This window comes from Mesoplodon bidens (assembly GCF_964165515.1).
Source record: "Mesoplodon bidens genome assembly, chromosome: 4".
Taxonomy (NCBI): Eukaryota; Metazoa; Chordata; class Mammalia; order Artiodactyla; family Ziphiidae; genus Mesoplodon; species Mesoplodon bidens.
In genome coordinates, this window is record NC_138160.1 from 117,815,696 (window position 1) to 117,835,683 (window position 19,988).

At 43.6% G+C, this 19,988-nt stretch overlaps 1 protein-coding gene across 1 annotated transcript in view; it reads right to left on the reverse strand.

Moving 5' to 3' along the window:
* Positions 1-6,072: 6,072 nt before the first annotated feature.
* Positions 6,073-19,988, reverse strand: part of GFRA3 (GDNF family receptor alpha 3) — a 40,778-nt gene continuing 26,862 nt past the window's right edge. Inside the window, exon 8 of the mRNA XM_081230905.1 lies at positions 6,073-6,576. Within this exon, the coding sequence (XP_081087031.1) occupies positions 6,550-6,576 (27 nt within the window). The 3' untranslated portion in view covers positions 6,073-6,549. The remainder of the gene's footprint in view (positions 6,577-19,988) is intronic.

Consider the following 19,988-nt stretch of genomic DNA (forward strand, 5'->3'; position numbering starts at 1 on the left):
CCACCCCAGCCAATCACCAGCGGAAATACTAGCTGCCCCTCCGCACCAAAAAAGTCTGTCTGTTATTGGCACGCTCTTGCTCCAGAAAAACCAATCAGAAATCTTCCTTCTCGGAACGTCAGTAAGAGGCGGGGAGGGAAGAGGCAATTACTTCTCCGATTGGCGAAGAACTAGCGGGGCGCGAAAGTTAGAATAAGAAAGAGAGGGGAATAGCCACGACTTCTGGGCGGGGCAGAGAGGAATGAGTGATTGGGAAGGTGGCTTGGGAAGCTAGGGTTGGGAATAGGGGCAAGAAAGTGCAGAATGATGTGATTGGACGCAAGATAAGAGTGTAGTTCGTGGGCAGATTCTGTGCCGCTGGATGACATAGTGGTGTATATGTGTAGCAAGGATGTCTGGTATCCTCTAGATTTTTTTCTTAAAGAAGTAAGTTGTATGGCCACAGGTGGAGAATTCTTCCTCTTTACCCACCTTTTTCTTACCCCGGGGGAGGGGGGAGGGTAACTAACATTTATTGAGGGCTTACCTTGTGACAGGTTCGGTACTTTTACATACATAATCGGGTTTAACCATTAAAACAGCTCTATGATATTGTATCATCCCAGTTTTACAGATGAAGAAAACGAAAGCTCAGAGAGTTTGCATCACTCTTCCAAGGAGAGTGTTTAGATTATAACTCAGCTCTGACACCAAAACCCAGAGTTCTTAAACACTACATGAACATTTTCAACCTTGTTTTGTTTTTAACCCTTTCATAGTAATATATGGTTTTACCAACTCCCTTGGGAATGTTTTGAACCCATTCTTTGGGTGTTATATAGAAGTGATTTTAAGTAAATCATGTTGCTTAGATTAACATGTATTATTAAAGCTTGTATTCTAAAGTCAACTTTATCGCAGCATATTATACAGTGCATGAAGGCAAAATTCTACTTGTTTCATAAGTGTTGCACACTTTGTTTTAAATTTATAATTTAAGAAAAAATGATCTGTTAGTAAATACAAAAATTACAGTATATCATACATCTACTCATGTGTACCTATGTATATATATTTGTATATATATACTGAATATAAACTGAATAAATACTGACACATAGAATGAAATGTAACTGCTTATGGCATTATAGATAGAAAATGCTTTTATGACTTGTTTAGAATTCTTATATTTGCCCTTTAAAATGTTATTGTTTATTTTTATAATTGTGTAGAATTTTATAGTTTTTATGTTTTGTTTTTAAATAACAAGAAAATAGAGATTATTTCAATATGCTTTTGGCAAGCACTTATTTACAAACAACACATTTTTAGTGTAGCCAGGCTTTTGTCCCAATGAATGAAAAGATAAGTTGGATACAATTGTCACACAATTTTTTTTAAATAAATAAATTTATTTATTTATTTATGGCTATATTGGGCCTTTGTTGCTGTGCACGGGATTTTCTCTAATTGCGTCGAGCGGGGGCTACTCTTCGTTGCAGAGCGCGGGCTTCTCATTGTGGTGGCTTCTCTTGTTGCAGAGCACAGGCTCTAGGTGCATGGGCTTCAGTAGTTGTGGCACGTGGGCTCAGTAGTTGTGGCTTGAGGGCTCTAGAGCGCAGGCTCAGTAGTTGTAGCACTCGGGCTTAATTGCTCCACGGCATGTGATATCTTCCCAGACCAGGGATTGAACCTGTGTCCCCTGCCTTGGCAGGCGGATTCTGAACCACTGAGACACCAGGGAAGCCCAATGTGGGTAAATTTTTAAAGTATATATGACTTAAAATAAAACACTACAACAGTCAAATCCACCACGGAGGCTTCCAGTGTTCAGCTGAGTAATACAGCTGACCCTTGAACAACATGGGTTAGAACTGTGCAGATCCACTTATATGCAGATTTTTTCAATAAATACATATACGTGGGCTTCCCTGGTCTGGGAAGATCCCACATGCCGTGGAGCAACTAAGCCCGTGCGCCACAACTACTGAGCCCATGTGCCACAACTACTGAAGCCCGTGCGCCTAGAGCCCGTGCTCCGCAACAAGAGAAGCCACCGCAATGAGAAGCCCGCGCACCGCAACGAAGAGTAGCCCCGGCTCTCTGCAACTAGAGGAAGCCCTCGCGCAGCAATGAAGACCCAACTCAGCCAAAAAAAAAAGAAGTTATACTCAGATTTTTGACTGGGGGGCGGGGGCTGGCACTTCTAAATCCCATGTTGTTCAGATGTCAACTGTAAACTGTTTCATGTTCCTCTGATCACCAAGAACCACCTCACATTCATTCTTTCATTCACTCAAGACCCAAACTGTTTCCTTTTATCAGGAGAAAATATTTTAATAATTATCTTATTTGTTAAATGTTTAAAAAATGAAAGCCATAATCACCACCTTTAATGATGTGGACCGCCCCGCCCAACACCTTTGTGAACTCCTGATCTCTACTTCCTTGCCTTTCCAACACCACCAATCTCAGCCCAGTTCAAAGGTGTTTTATTTCCAAGCTGACATCAGTCCTCCTTTTACATTTCTTCTCTCTCCAGGGGTACAATGGTGGTAATAATGAGTTCTTTACTGGGAGGCAGTTGAGTGGAGAGCTGTAGAATGTGGGCCCTAAGCCATATTACCTAGGTTCAAGCCCTAACTCCACCATTACCAGTATTCCCAAGATCTTGAGAATATCATTTATTCTATGTCCTTTAGGTCATTCAATGATAAAATGAGGATCATAACAATAATTCCTGCTATTCAGTTGGAGTAAGAACTGAATGAGATGATCCATGTAATATATTTAGAGCAATTGTTAACACAGTGAGCACTGGATACATGTAAGATATTCTTGAACACTTACTCTCTGCTGGGATCTTTACATATCAGATCACTAATTTGCATGACAACCGTGCAAAGCAGGTATCATTATCCCTATTTTACAGGTATGATACATTTATATCAGATACAGTATATAAGTATGCTTATACATAACATACAGTATATAAGAACAGTTTAAAGAATAATACTAAGGGACTTCCCTGGTGGTCCAGTGGGTAGGACTCTGTGCTCCCAATGCAGAGACCCGAGTTCGATCCCTGGTCAGGGAACTAGATCCCACATGCATGCCACAAGTGAGAGCTTGCATGCCCCAACTAAAAGACCCAGCATGCTGCAATGAAGACCCAGCACAGCGAAAAAAGAAAGGGAGGGAAGAAAGGAAGGAAGAAGAGGAGGGAGGGAGGGAGGAAGGGAGGAAATTAAAAGAGCACCCATGACCCACTACTTCGATTAAGAATAGAACATTACCAGTTCCTAAGCAACCTAAATGTCCATCAACAGAGGAATGGATAAAGAGGATGTGGTACACATATACAGTGGAATAAATTAGTCATAAAAAAGAACAAAATAATGCCATTTGCAGCAACATGGATGGACCTAGAGACTGTCATACTGAGTGAAGTAAGTCAGACACAGAAAGACAAATATCATATGATATCCCTTATATGTGGAATCTAGAAAAAGGATACAAAAATGAACTGACTTACGAAACAGAAGTAGAGTCACAACTGTAGAAAACAAACTTAGGGTCACCAGGGGATAAGGGGGGAAGGGAGAAGTTGGGTGGTTGGGATTGACATATACACACTACTATATATAAAACAGATAGCTACTAATAAGAACCTGCCATATAGCACAGGGAACTCTACTCAATACTCTGTAATGACCTATATAGGAAAAGAATCTAAAAAAGTGGATATATGTATATGTATAACTGATTCACTTTGCTGTACACCTAAAACTAACACAACATTGTAAATCAACTATATGCCAATAAAAAAAATTTTTAAGAACATTACCAGTTCTTTATTTTTATTTTTTTATTTATAAATTTTTTTTTTTTAAACCAGAACACTTAATGCATGACTAACTGTTGAAACCCATAAGATGAACTGTATGCTACAACAGCTGCCCTCTTGGGTTTAGGTGTTGCTCCTTCACAGAATCCATGCCTGAATCCACAGCATACAATTTTCAGGTGCCTCATTCACTGGTCAAGGCGATATTTTGTCTTTTAGCCTTGACACTCCATTATACTTTCTCTTCCTCTTGGCCATGTAGCCACATGTGCCACAGGTTGACTTCTGAAGGTGGGAGGTGGCACAATGTATGCACCTTACTGTGACGCTTTCCCAGTGATGACATCCCCTTCCTCACCTCTTCTGTGGCCAAGACCAAAGAGGTTACCAGTTCTTTAGAAGCCCCTCCAGTGACACTATCCTTCCTCCTCCCCTCCTTTCCCTTTGCTCGTTCTCTTTTCCTTTCCTCCCTCTGTACATTCTTTCTTCCATTCTCCTCCTTTTAAAGAATTCCCTCTTTTTTTTCTTTCCACACTCTGCTATTTCACAGCTATGAAATCTAGAGCAACATACTTAATTCTTATGGACTTCAGTATCCTTATCTATAAAATGGGAATAATAAGAACAATACCTGCCTTACAGGCTCGTGGGAAAATTTAATGAGATAGTGTTTGTGTGAGGGTTAAATGAGATAATCTACGTGAAACCTTAGCACAGACCTTGGCATATGGTTGGAAGTCAATAGTTGTTTATATTTTTATTATTATTTTAAAATCATTTCTTCTCTGCTGGAAGAATTCTGTGGTATAATGGAAATAGGCCTTTGGAGTCATAGAGACCTGGGTTCAAATTGTGGTTCCATTATATACCAGCAGTGGCTTAATGCAAGTCACTAAACCTCTACATCTATAAAATGGGGGTGATGATACTAATGGTCAGTAATTGACCACAAGGGTTGTTATGAGGATCAGAAGAAATGACACATAAAGTACCTAGTAATCAGTTAAAACCTTTCCCTTCCTCTCCTTTTCTTCCTCTTTTCTTTGATAAATTTTTTTCCCAACAGGGGTATTAAAAGCAGCTGTGTGCTTGTGCAGTTTCTCCTAAACTCTGGATTCAGTTTGGCAAGTGTTCAACAAGCACCCACTAGTTGGCTACAAACACCTTCCTGGCTGGTGTGCTGTTACGCCTAGGACACTAACCCCCTTTGAGAAAATGAAGTTCTAGGATCATCTCCATTCCTGGGTCTGGACACCTGGGATAATTTTTTAAATAATTTCTAAAAAAGAAGAAAGAATAAGAAGTTGCTGAATTCAACTCTAGGCCCTAACCCCAAGCTTGTCACACACGACAGCTTCAGTAACAACTTTATCCAGTCTTGTGCTGTCCCAACTAACATTCTCCAGCTGCCCTAGGGGTTTGTAATACAGTGAAGGTTGACACACCTGAGGCCTTTCCCAGAAAAAACTCCATTGTCTTCTCCTGCTGTGATCCCAGCTCTGGCCAACAGATAGAGCCATTTCCTCCCTCCCTTCTCTTCAAACTGCCTAAGCAGAAAAGCTGTTGCTCAAAAGCTGTGTGGTCCAGGAATGGGAGAACTGTGGCCATTACCAGACACCAGAGCTAAAGAAGGGTGAGGGCTGACTACTACCAGGAAGAATCTATTACATCTAAACTGGTGAGGACAGAAAGAACAGTCAGTTCCCATCAGCGTTTCAGCCCTATGGATATCTGGGGCCGTTTAGTTTTTTGTTGGGTCTGGGAGAGGGCTGTCCTGTGCATTTTAAGATGTTTAACATCCCTAGCTGCTAGCCTCTAGATGCCAGTAGCATTCCCCTCCCCAACCAAAAATGCCCGTGACAACCAAAAATGTCTCAGACAGGGCTTCCCTGATGGCGCAGTGGTTGAGAGTCCACCTGCCAATGCAGGGGACACGGGTTCGTGCCCCAGTCTGGGAAGATCCCATATGCCGCGGAGCAGCTGGGCCCGTGAGCCATGGCCACTGAGCCTGCGCGTCCAGAGCCTGTGTTCCTCAAAGGGAGAGGCCGCAAAAGTGAGAGGCCCACGTACTGCAAAAAAAAAAAAAAAAAAAAAAAAAAAATGTCTCAGACATTGCCAAACGTCCCCTGTGGGGCAGAATCACTCCTAGTTGAGAACCACTGATTTGCAGCCACTAATAGTGTTGGGGCAATGGTCTATATAGAATAGACTCCTGGGGACCTTCAAGGGATGTACTCTGAGGGCCACCTGCCCTGACAGCCCAGTTTCCAATACTTGGGGGTTGGGGGAAGCCCCTTAAAACAAGGCAACTAGCCCTCACCTGTAGAGTAAGAAAAGCTAAGAGGGTCACAAAGAGAAGGGAAGAGAGCAAATGTGGAGTTGAAACCCTCATGGTTAGGATTAGACTGTGAGGTGTGGTTTATTTTTTTGTTTTTAATTATTTATTTATTTGTTTGTTTATTTATGGCTGTGTTGGGTCTTCGTTGCTGCGCGCAGGCTTTCTCTAGTTGCGGCGAGTGGGGGCTACTCTTCGTTGTGGTGTGTGGGCTTCTCCTTGCAGTGGCTTCTCTTGGTGCGGAGCACGGGCTGTAGGCACACGGGCTTCAGTAGTTGTGGCACGTGGGCTCAGTAGTTGTGGCGCACGGGCTTAGTTGCTCCACGGCATGTGGGATCTTCCCAGACCAGGGCTCGAACCCCTGTCCCTTGCATTGGCAGGCGGATTCTTAATCTCTGCGCCACCAGGGAAGTCCCTATTTTTTAAAAATATTTATTTTATTTATTTATTTGGCTGTGCCGGGTCTTAGTTGCGGCAGGCAGGCTCCTTAGTTGTGGCATGCAAACTCCTAGCTGCAGCATGCACGTGGGATCCATTTCCCTGACCAGGGATTGAAACCGGGCCCCCTACATTGGGAGCGTGGAGTCCCAACCACTGCGCCACCAGGGAAGTCCCCAGGTGTGGTTTATTTTAATCTCTAAAGATAAAGAAACTGAGGCTCAGCGGATCAAGCAACTTGCCTAAGGTCAAACACCTAGGAAGTGATAGAACTAGATTTCAAACCCAGGACTATCTCCAAAGCCTTATGCTGCAACTTTGGGACTCCTGTAGCCTTATTTATTCATTCATTCATCCATCTGTTCATTTAACAACTACTTAGTTTCCACTATGTGCCAAGCTCTGGGAATAGAGTGATGGACAAGAAAGTCAGTCCCTACATTCATGGACCGTGTTGTCTAGTGGGAGATAAAAATGACAAAGAAACAATCATACAAGGAATTAGTCAAACAACAGTTAAAAAAGCAGTGAAGGAAACACTTAGGGAACTAGACCTGTGCTAGACTATGGCCAAAGATGGCTGTAAGTCCTTCTATCCCTAGATACATACCCTTTTGCAAGATGACTTTTCATCAAGAAGTGAGTCTATTTCTCTGCCGTTGAATTTGTGCTGGCCCTATGACTTTCTTTAACCTATTGGTAAAACAAATGCAGTAGAAGTGACTTCTGGGGACCTTCAAGGGATGTACTCTAAGGGCCACCTGCCCTGAAAGCGCAGTTTCCAATGCTTGAGAGTTGGAGGAAGGTCCCCATCGAGGGACCTTACAGCTTCTACTCTCACCCTCTTGCTGCCCTGAAGCCACCATGTAAGGAAGCCCCAGGTTAGCCTCCTAGCTGTCTCAGGCATTCTAGCTGTCCCAGCTGCTTCCACCATTTTGGCTGAGGCTCCTTACAATGAGCAAGGCTACCTAGGAACAGCTAGCAGCCAGTCAACCCAACAACTGACAGCAGCTGCAGAGGTCACCCAGGCAAGACTGAGCCCAGTCAAACTGCAGAATCATGACCAAATGGTTAAGGGCAGTTTGTTATCCAAAGACAGAAATCCAGTTGAAGGCCCTAACCTGGTCTGGGGGTGGGGAGTGGGTCAGGGGAGGCTTCCTTGAAGACACAGGTTCAAGTTGAGACCTGGAGAATAAGTGGGAGTCAGCCTGGTAGAGCATGAGGTAAGAGTATCCAGGCAGCAGAGACCACCATTTGAAGGCCTTGAGCTTATAATGGAACTGTGCTTGTCTGAGGTCCTATGCAGGGAATGGCAGCATGAGATGGTCTAAAGAGAGAGGCAAGCCCAACATTGCAGGCAATGACCAGTGAGTGAAGTGCTTTACTTACCACCCACCACCCACCTCCATCTCCATCCTGGACCAACTTTTTGTCACATTCTGAATACATCCATGGGCTGTGTCAAGCATGTAAATTTCATCCACTGTGTATGTCAAAGAATTAAAAAGTTGAAAAGACAGACGCACATTAACCTGCCTCCCAGAAGCTTGCAAAAGGTTGAGTCACAGTCTTCTGGGGATGAATGATACGAAGATGACAAGGCAGCCTGAGCACATGGTAAAAAATGTATTTTTAATAGCTGCAATGACCATCTAAGCTATTATGGCCCCATCTTCACTGATCTCAGCTCATAGTTAAATGGAAATTTACTTGAAAAGCCCTTTCTTTGCATAATGGGAAGGCAGGCTTGTCCAATTCCATTTCCCCAAAGTAATAGCTCCAGGATGTAATGGGACGCCTTGCTACCAGCCCTGCTCATCGGAGGCTCAGAGCCTGGGTACCCCCCCTTCTCAGTGTTCTTTATCCCTATTACTCAGTAAGGTCCCCCTAAGGATGCCTCACCTCCAAGGTCAATGCTGAGAACTGTTAGGAGGAGGGAGAATTGACTGGACTGATATCACTGTGTTGCTCATTCTCTTTGCCATGGGGAAGATGATACAGTGGGAGCTCCTTCTGCAGGGGCAAAGAGCTAAGCCTGATCACAGCAGGCTTCTCATCAGGCAGGCTTCCCTCAGGACAACCACAGGACCTCACACCAAGGCTGTTCATTGGTTCCAACCAGCTGAGGGAGGAGGGCAGGAGGGGGGTGGCTCTATCCTTATCCAGCCTAGCAAATCCTGCTTTCTCTCCTATCCCAAGAGGGTCCCACTGCAAAGCACTACCGAAGAGGGGGTCACTTTTTTTTTTTTTTTTTTTGCGGTACGCGGGCCTCTCACCGTTGTGGCCTCTCTCGTTGCGGAGCGCAGGCTCCGGACGCGCAGGCTTAGCGGCCATGGCTCACGGGCCCAGCTGCTATGCAGCATGTGGGGTCTTCCCGGACCGGAGCATGAACCCGTGTCCCCTGCAATGGCAGGCAGACTCTCAACCACTGCGCCACCAGGGAAGCCCCAATTCACATTTTTTTCACTACAAAAGTGAATATTTACTTAGGATAATAAAAGAAATCATACAAAATTACACATTTTAAAAAAATGACAGGGATTTCCTTGGCGATCCAGTGGTTTAAGACTCCACGCTGCCATTGCAGGGGGCGCTGGTTCGATCCCAGATTGGGGAACTAAGATCCGCGTGCCGCGTGGTGCGGCCAAAAAAAAAAAAAAAAAAAAACTGACAAATCCCATAAGCATTACAAAATCCGAGGGGGGGAAACATGTTTTTATTAATTAACTTCCTGACATACCTCCATAATACATTTTTTCCTACATTTTAGCCTGCAATTTTTTTTTTAATTTGAACCCTTTCACTTTACCAACCCTGACTTACAAGAGCTTCCTTTTGTTTTTCTTGCTCTTGTTTTTTTTTGTTGTTAAGGTATAAGATACATAAAATAAAATGTGAAAAGTACCCATTTTCACATGTGAAAAGTAATTTAATTTTAAGTGTACAATTCAAGGTTTTTTTTTTTCTTTTACATATGCACACACTCATAAAACCACCACCCAGATCAAGGTAAAGAACATTTCTGACAGGTGTTTACTCTTAATCCAGTTCTATTACCAATACCTTTTTTTTTAATTGACTGAGGTTCAGGTATTAGGCTATGAGCTTTATGAAACATGATATCATTTGATCCTCACAACAAAGTACCACTATCTTCTCCATTTTACAGATGAAGAAACTGAGGCTTCAAGAATTTAAATGCCTTGCAAAAGGTCACCCACAGAAGCAGGTGCCAATGTGGCACTCAAACCCAGATCTGCCAGACTCCAAGGCTCATGTGCCTAACCACTGCTATAGCAGGGGGCATCTACTGGCATCATTTCAAAGTAACCTACTGTCTCCCCCATTTTTGTTTTATTTTACTTATGTTCTCCAGGAACCTCTGGGCTTCCCTTTAAAACTTGGATGGAACAATCTCCACTTTCAGCATACCCCCTCCTGTGAGCTCAGTGCCTGGCTCCTGTCCCCTGAGGAAGACATCAGAGCACCCTCTACCAGCCCACTGTTTCTGGCAGCACAGTGGCCACTCCACTGAGCTTGCGGGCCCTCCTGAGAAAACAGCTCCATTCTCACACTTCCCCAGGATCCATGAGTGTAGAAAGCACAGCTCCGACCCAAGAATGCTCTTTATCTGGAGTTGGAATGGAAGAGTCACTGAGTCTTTGAACAAGTCCTGCTTCAGCCACTTCCTAGTCAAGCAACCATGAGCAAGTTGTTTTATCTCATAGAATGAGAGTTTCCTCAACTGGAATAGGAAGGTACTAAGAGAAGCTTGTTCATAAAGTTGTTCTGAGGATGAGATGAGATCATGCCATGCAGACAGTCGTTACACAAAGATTGTTACATTTCCAACAGGCAGGGGGTCCGGTGTCCCTTCACACTTGCCAGATTACCTGCTGGGTCCAGGTCAGGAAAGGATCAATCACAATAAAATTACAGAGTGGTGGCAAATAAAAATAAGAAGTAAGGGAGAAGAAGGGAGCCAGGAAGATGAAAGATCTGGGCAGAGAGAGGGTGAAGTACAAGCTGGGAGTCCTGAGCTGGCACCTCAGACTCAGGAAGGAGCCCTCGCTGGGGCAGCCTGGCACTGAGCATTTAGGCCTTCCCTGTCTTTGGATAGCCTCCCAGACAGCTCACAGCTTGCACCTGCCTACTCCAAGGCCCACCTGGTTGTTGGAGGCTAATGAAATCCCCCTTTCTCCCTTCCTTCCTGCTTTGCTCTCCAAGCTGACGCTGGTCCCAAGCTGACCCAAATCCGGTAAACATATCTCCACGGTGTTGACCTCATGCTGAAGAGGCATCTGGCTCAGTCCCAGCTCTTTCTGCCAGGGGACACACAGAGACATGCATCCCATCCTCTAACACCGTCCCCCCGCGCGCGCCCCCCCCAACACTCGCAACCTGGGCAAGAGAAATGCATCTTCTCTGCTGCCTCTCTAATTTGAGAAGGTAGACAAGAAGGCTAAACCCACTCCCACCTACACGGTCTGAAGAAGACTCATGAGTACCCATTCGTTCAGCAGCACTAGGGGCCAGGGGATGGGGGTACACACTTGCCCTAGTGCACTTGCCTTAGTAACTGCTAACTGCTATGCCTAAATTTCTCTAACCCGTACAACCCTGGGAGGGAAGTGTTATTTCCTCCTTTTTACCCATGAGGAAACAGGGTCTGAGAAGTTAACAGTGTGGCACAAGGTCAGTGGGTGGCCAAGCCAGAATCCAAACTCAGGTTTATCTCTAAAACCTAGTTGTTTTAACTCATACATTTCGATCTAAATTAACTTTTTGTAGTAACTGCTAATGTTCCCAGCTCAGAGTTGAAAAAACAAAGTCTCAGAGAAATTTAGCAACTCACCTGCAATCACACAATTATTCCTTTGTCCCATAACTCTGCAATTACATGATGATACCTTTGCCCCATTAACTCTCATTTGCTAATCTCCTGCATCCCTGTTGACTGCCCTCATGGAGCCTGTCATTTCTTGCCTCAGGTTGGAGATGACTGGGTGAGAATCCTTCCTCCCAGTCTGCCACCCAAGGTGCCTAGTGAGTGCCTAGCTGTTGGCCTCCATGCTTAGTCAGTCCTTGCTACTTGAAATTGATCCCAAATGGCTGCCAGAGCCTCTCCTCAGCCTCTGCCTCTGAGGGTCCCTTGGGCCCAAAGAAGTGTGATGACCTCAGATTGGGCCAAAGGCAATAACAAGGAGCTGCGGGCATCAAGCCTGGGGTAGCAGACAGAAGGCCCCAGAGCAAGTCTGATTTAATCCTGTAATGGAATGTGACTCAGATAAGGCTTTTATCAACCCTTCCTAGGCTGTGGGAAAAAAGGACCATCCCAGAGTCATGGAGGGATGCTTTGCACTGTCCTAGGGCTGCCCAAGGGTCCCTGAAGGCCTGGCCCCACTGGAAGGACCAGGGGAAAGCAGAGGTATCAAGGGGCACTTGGAGGAATTTGTCTCAAATTTTCAGGACTGAGGGAACAGGAGGGAGAGGAGGAGACTTGGGAATTCATATGTTCAGGCAGAGAGGATATTAAACCCTAACACTTAAAATAATAACAATAACAATAATAACCATTATAATTTATTAGGCATTGTACTAGGCTTATAAATGCTTATGCAGTAGGTACCGTTATCATCGTTATTATAGAAGAGAAAATCAGACTCAGGAAGGTAAGTCATACAGTTACTAAAACGGGAGAGCTGGGACTTCCACCTAAATCTGCCTGATTCCAATGCCCTCCGGCCTCACCATGACGCAGATGGACGGTACACAATCACTCTTACTCACACACTTCTTCACCCCAGAACCTTTGTTTGTCAGCACCTCAGGCACTTCTCCTCTTCCTGGAAGAATTCCAAGAAGCTTTATGTAACCACAAGCTGCAGCCTCCCCAACACCGTAAAGGGGAGAAAATACAGGATAAAGCTAGGTGAGCTGACCAATCAGGAGCAGAAAGGCTACACAGCCCCCACCTCTGAACCCCCAGGGGCAGCCATACCAAAGGCAAAGTGGTATCTGGCCTTCTGCCAACTGCTTTCTCTGTCCCTTGCCCCCTCCCCCAGCCCTAAGCCCCTTACCCTCACTTCTCATTTTTTTTCCTAGATCAACTTTACTTTCCAAGCCCCTACTCCACTCATCTTGTTCATTCAGGAATACTTCTAAGTACTGACTGTTATCAATAGACTAGGGATTCACCTCCCTTGCCAGAGAGAAACACATACAATGCAATATTAATAGCAATAATAGCTAACACTTACTGAGCACTTACTACATGCCAGTCACTTTTCTTTCAATTTGAGCTTGAAAATGCAGGCAGAACAAGCAGTAGCTTTTATGTCAATTACAAGGAGACTAAGTCAGACAAGGGGAGGGATCTAATGTTCCCTAAGCTTTCTCTGCATGGAGGCCCAGTACCCTCAGGAGACAGAGGAGCGTGGTAACAAAGATCATGGACTCTGGGCTCAGGCCACCTCGGGTCTGAGGTCAGCTCCATTACTGGCTAGCTATGGATTTGTAGACAAGCTAATTCTCTGAGTCTCAGTTTCTTCCTTGATAAAATGTAAATAATAGTACTTATCTCCTAAGGCTGTTGAGAGGATTAAAGAAATGATGTTTGTAAAGTGTTTAGCAAACTCCCTAACCCATAATAATCAATCAATTTTTAGCAATTATTATTACTTATTAAAATAGTGTTAGGATGAAATAGCTAAATTGCAAACTTTTTTAAAGCTCTTCAGACCTAAGCAGGATATATATTTTTTTAATTGCATGGTTGTAGTTGATTGGACTTAAAACTACTGTGCTCCTTGGGACTAATAGGTCAAGGGCTTTCCACATCATTCTGCCTGCTGCTTGGAAGCATACTTGGCAGGAGCTATTGTAACAGAAGTGGTTTGGGGAAAGCACCTATAGATCTAATTATCTGGGCTTGGGCAGAAATGACCACTGGGAGAGCCACAGGGGCAGCATTTTTGGATTTGTTTGCTTCATACACTAGTTTGCTAGAGCTGCCTAGCAAACTAATGTGGTAACAAAGTACCACAAAATGGGTGGCTTAACCAACAGAAATTCATTGTATCACAGTTCTGGAGGCTAGATGTCCAAAATCAAGGTTTGAGCAGAGTTGGTTCCCTCCGAGGGCTGTGAGAGAGAATCTGTTCCAGGCCTCTCCCCTAGCTGGTGGTTTGCTGGCCATCTTTGGTGTTCTTGGCTTATAGGCTCACCATCTTGATCTCTGCCTTCATCTTCACACGACATTCTCCCTGTGTGCTTGTCTATGTCCAGTTTTTGTCTTTTTATAAGGACACTAGAGGTACTGGATTCGAAGTCCACCCTTCTCCAGTTTGACCTCATCTTTTTTTTTTAATTGAGGTGTAGTTGATTTACAATGTTTCTGTAACAGCAAAGCGTACAGCAAAGTGATTCCATAAGTTATTACAAGATATTGAATATAGGTACCTGTGCTATACAGTAGGTCCTTGTTGCTTATCTATTTTATATTATACATAGTAGTGTAGATCTATTAATCCCAAATTCCTAATTTGTCCTTGACCCCACTTTCCCCTTTGGTAACCATAGGTTTGTTTTCTGTGTCTGAGTCTATTTCTGTTTTGTAAATAAGTTCACTTGTATCAATTTTTTAGATTACACATATAAGTGAGATCATATGATATTTGTCTTTCTCTGTCTGACTTACTTCACTTAGTATGATCATCTCTAGGTCCATCCATGTTGTTGCAAATACCACTATTTCATTCTTTTTTATGGCTGGGTAAAAATCCACTGTGTGTATATACATATATATATATATATATATATATATATATACATATATATAAAACACATCTTCTTTAGCCATTCATCTGTAGATGGACATTTAGTTTGCTTCCATGTCTTGGCTATTGTAGTCCTCATCTTAAGCATATCTGAAATGGCCCTGTTTCCAACTAAGGTCACATTCTGAGGTACTGGAAGTTAGGATTTCAACATATAAATTTGAGGGGATGGTGCAAATTCAACCCATATCATGTTAGAATTTCTTGACTAAGCTCATGCCTTTAAACTCTGGAAAAAAATTTAAGAATTTGTGGGTGTTCATGTTGACCTTCTAAGCCCATGAACCCCTCCTCTCCACCCTTCTCATCTACCTACTTTTCAATTCTTCTACTCCAGAATTAGAATCCTCTTCAAAATCACCATTTTACTTTCCAAAGCTTTCAAACTCCTTTTCAGTCTGTGATGACCATACTGAGGGCTCAGTAATTATTCAAAAATTACTTATCGAATAGGCACTAAGCTCTATGAAAACCACAGCAATCAAGACCCAGTACCTACCCTCACAAAGCTACTGCGTAGATATCAGAGCAATTACTTTAATTTTAATTTAATTTTAGAGCATTTTCCTTTTTTAAAATATAAATTTTATTTATTTATTTATGGCTGCTTTGGGTCTTTGTTGCTGCACGTGGGCTTTCTATAGTTGCAGCGAGCGGAGGCTACTCTTCGTTGTGGTGTGCAGGCTTCTCATTGCGGTGGCTTCTCTTGTTGCAGAGCACAGGCTCTAGGCGCGTGGGCTTCAGCAGTTGTAGCACGTGGGCTAAGTAGTTGTGGCACACGGGCTTAGTTGCTCCGTGGCATGTGGGATCTTCCTGGACCAGGGCTCGAACCCATGTCCCCTGCATTGGCAGGCGGATTCTTAACCACTGCACCACCAGGGAAGCCCAGAAAAGTAGACAAGGGGTACCTGGATTTGAACCGGGGACCTCTTGATCTGCAGTCAAATGCTCTACCACTGAGCTATACCCCCTCTCATTTTCCTTTAAAGTCTGGCTCCAGCACCAACTTTTGTCACATTTTCATAATCACTGTAGCTAATAAAACATTTATGGATTTTAATCTGTATGCCAGGCAGCAGGCAAAGAATTCGCATGCACAACTTCATTTAATACTTGGATCAATGATATGAAGTGGGTACATTATTATCCCCACTTTACTGATGGGGATAACAGATATTTATAATTATATACTCTCAGATAGCTTTTCCCTGTTTATTTTTTTTACAATTTTCTTTCTTTCTTTTTTTTTTTTTTTTTGGCCACACCATGTGGCTTAGTTCCCCGACCAGGGATTGAACCCAGGCCCTCAGCAGTGAAAGTGTGAAATCCTACCGACTGGACCGCCAGGGAATTGCCTTCCCTGTTTCTTTAATTAGCTCAGTGTAAGTCCTCTAACCCCACCCATCCTTAGGTCCTCAATATCCCTTTAGACAAAGTGAGAGAGTGGCATGGACATATATACACTACCAAATGTAAAACAGATAGCTAGTGGGAAGCAGCCGCATAGCACAGAGCGATCAGCTTGGTGGTTTGTGACCACGTAGAGGGGTGGGATAGGGAGGGTGGGAGGGAGGGAGACGCAAGAGGGAAGAGATATAGGAACATATGTATATGTATAACTGATTCACTTTGTTATAAAGCAGAAACTAACACACCATTGTAAAGCAATTATACTCCAATAAAGATGTAAAAAAATATATCCCTTTAGAAACTACATGATCATATAATACAATTTTTTGAGAACTTCCAGGTGCTGTTGCAAATCAAACATTTTGAGCCTTTCCATATAATGACAAAATATTTAAGAAAACATGGGGGAAAAAGTTTCTCAACTAGTTTGTTGATATTCTGCTTCATAACTGGTCTTACTGATTTGTGCTTACTAGTTAACTGAGGTATGGGTGTGTTTTGAGTATATAAGCTCATTTGTAAGAAAACCATTCGAGTTTTTAAAGAAGTGTGTTTTACCTTATAAAGGGACAACATTGCCCTTATCCTAGAATAGTCTCTTTGGGTTGCAAGGAAAAGAGAGGCACTCGTGCTAGTGTAAGAAAAGGTGAGTACTAATGGTTGGGTGTGTAGACTGCATAGACTTCAAGGACAGGAAATTAGCATGGCTAGACCTTATGGAACTGAAAAAATCATCAGGAACAAGTCCATTTCCATTATTTTCACGTAGACTAAAGCTAAATGGCTTCTTTGTTGTATATGTCTCTGTACTTCGCCGTATCAGTTTCCTCAGCTCATCCATCAGCTGTACTAGTTCTGGAGTCTACATGACTCCCCACAATTGACTGCTTCAGTGCCCAAGAGAGGAATCTGATTTGTCTAGCTTAGGTTAAGTGTTCACTTGTGGTCCAACCAACAAACCAAGGGGACAGGGTCATATGGCACAAACATGGCTGCCCAGGTCTAGCTATTTGGCAAGAACTATGAGTGGGAACAGTTCCTAGAGAAGTGGACCATAGATGACAAACCAAAGTATGAATACTAGAGAGTTCTGAAGACTATAATGACCTCGTTGACCAGACTCCCTATTTTGTTCCAAAATATTAGTTGGCAGATAAATTTGTGAACAATTCTAACATGGCTACCATTTCTTAAGCTCTCACCTTAGTATCTTATTTAACCTTCACAACCCTTCCAGATAGGCATTATCATTCCTGTCTTACAGATGAGAAATCTGAGGCTCAGAAAGGTTAAGTGAGAAGTAGTCACGTCACATGAGCTAGTATTGGAACCTGGGTCTATTTGACTCCAAATCCTGTACTCTTAACTTCTAGGAGTAGGAGACTTATGCTATTACAGTAAAAAACAGTTTTTTAGCTACTGTTCTAGCTTAAAACCATAACCTCAAATATATCTGTAAGGTCTACAAACTTCTTTAAATTGCATTTACATCAATGACTCATATGAGTGCCTAGCAGCCTGTGCAGTAGTCAGGGCAAGCTCAAATGAAGTGCCTCGAATTCTTATCACATTGTAGATTCACCTTGCCCATTGGACCAGTGAGTGAGAAGTAGTAATCAGATGGCTGACCTGGCAGCTACAATCCACAGAAGATGTGTACATCGAATGTTAGATCTGAGCAAATGCTTCTAAATCAACTGGACTGCGCTAGAGACTTGGCTGGCAATGAATGAGAGTGTGAGGTGCTTTTGACACATGCATCCAGTATCTGATTTGAGCGAAAATGTCCAAGGGCACAGGTGGGACTCCCAGACCCAGATTCTAGACTGTGGTAGCTGAAGACTTAATCTGCTGTCTGCAACTGGATTGCATCAAGGGCAGTTTCTGGTCTCCTGGTTCTCCCGAGTCATTGGGAGTTGTGTGGGTTAAGAAGCTCCTCTCCCCAACTCCCACCCCCACCTTTAAACACCCTTCTCTAGCAAAGTTTGGTCTCTGTAGCCCCTTTGCCGGTAATAGGAGATGGTACTTCTCCCCCACCCCCCAAGTTCAGAAAGGAAAGCACAACAAGATTTCTTGTTCACTGAGAAAACTACCTCTTTACATTTGGCTTCTTTTCCATTGAGATCAAAAGTTGCAAATCAGGGCTTCCCGGGTGGTGCAGTGGTTGAGAGTCCGCCTGCCAATGCAGGGGATGCGGGTTTGTGCCCCGGTCCGGGAAGATCCCACATGCCGCGGAGCAGCTGGGCCCATGAGCCATGGCCGCTGAGCCTGCGCGTCCGGAGCCTGTGCTCCACAATGGGGGAGACCACAACAGTGAGAGGCCCGTGTACCGCAAAAAAAAAAAAAAAGTTGCAAATCAATCGGGAGGAAACTGCCCTCGGGACTGTTGAGCAGACATTTTCACTCAAATCAGATGCTGCATATGTGTGTCAAAAGCACCTCACACTCTCATTCATTGCCAGCCAAGTCTCTAGGGAGGTCCAATTGATTTAGAAGCATTCACTCAGATCTAACATTCACTGCACACATCTGTGGATTGTAGCTGCCAGGCCAGCCATCTGATTACTACTTCTCACTCACTGGTCCAATGGGCAAGGTGAATCTACAATGTGATAAGAATTCGATGGAATGAAAAACAGAGCAGCTGTCCTCCACACTCCAGGATCACCAAGCTGAGAAAACTGAAGGTACTAAAAATTAACCAGGTTTTGAAGCTATCATTGAACATCTACCACATACCAAGGGTTTGGCATACATTAGTTCATTTAATAATCAAAACAACTCTGGTAAGTAGATGTTATTAATATCTTCATTTACAGGTATAAACAATATTTTAGCTATGGAAAGCAGAATTTCTTAAACATAATAAATTATGAATAGGCTTTATGAGTGGATCATCATCTCTAAAACTAATTTCTCTCACAAAAGGGACCTGGGAAGAGCTCTCTGGGCAGGGTGGTTAAATGGTTATCACTTTTACTGCTTTGCCCCACTATCATCTTCTGTAAAAAAAAAACTTTAAGTGCACTTCTGTAGTCAGACAGATCTGGATTCCAATCACGGCTCTTAGGGTAATCAGGAAAATGAATTCACTCTTAGTATTTCAAACAGAGGGAATTTATTTATTTATTTATTTAAAAAATAAAAAGAACTTTATTATTACCTGTTACATCTCCTATATTCCCCTCCTACCCCATCCAAACAGAGGGAATTTAATACAGAGAATTTAATACTGTGGCCACTCAGGTAATGGAAAAACCAAGAAGCCAAACAGGGGAAAGTGAGGTGACCCAGAGATTAGCAAGAGCAGGAAACCGCTACCATCCCTGGTCTGGAGTCCAAAATAAGGGAGATGGAGCCCAGAAGCTGCCAAGGCTGAGGGTCCCCTGTTTCCTCCTGTCCTCAGCCCCCTAATCTCGAGCCAGTGGCTCCCATTGGCCAAACCCAAACAAAATTCAGTGACAAGGAAGCCTGGGAAATGTAGCCTGCTGAGAGGTGGGTTTGGGGTAGAGGGGTCAGGGGAACCCATTTGTGACGCGGAGTATCATAAGGGGAGCAATGGATCTGAGTGCAAACAGGCAAATAATGGGCCCAGTTCTTGCTAGTATCAAACTCCACCTTTATAAAACAATTTCTGTCTTACAGTGCTGTTGTGAGAATTAAAGGAGAAAATCTAAAAGAAGTGCACAGTCCCTGGCACATAGTTTGGAGGCAGCTCTAACTAATTTTCCCCAGACAGGAAAACAAGATTCAGACAGATGAGGTGATTTACTTAAGGAAAGAGCTTGGGGTTTCTTTGGCGGAAACTGGTGTGATCCTGGGCCTGTCACTTTATTTCTTTGAGCCTCAATTTCCTCACTCTACCAACTCACTGGGTTTGTGAGGAGATTAATTCTGTCTGCAAATATTGATATTTACTAAGCACCTACCATGTGCCAGGCTCTGTGAGTGCAGATAAACAAGGCAGACTTACACAGTCCCTGCCCTCCTGCAGTTAACAGTCTGGTTGGGGAAAAGACATGATAAGAAAGTTGTACAGACCACCATGAAATGACGCTGTGATAAAGGCCATGAAGGAGTCAGTACTGGAAGGGTGGGTTACATCGTGGCCTGGCCTAGTCTGGGAAGGTCAACTTGGCTT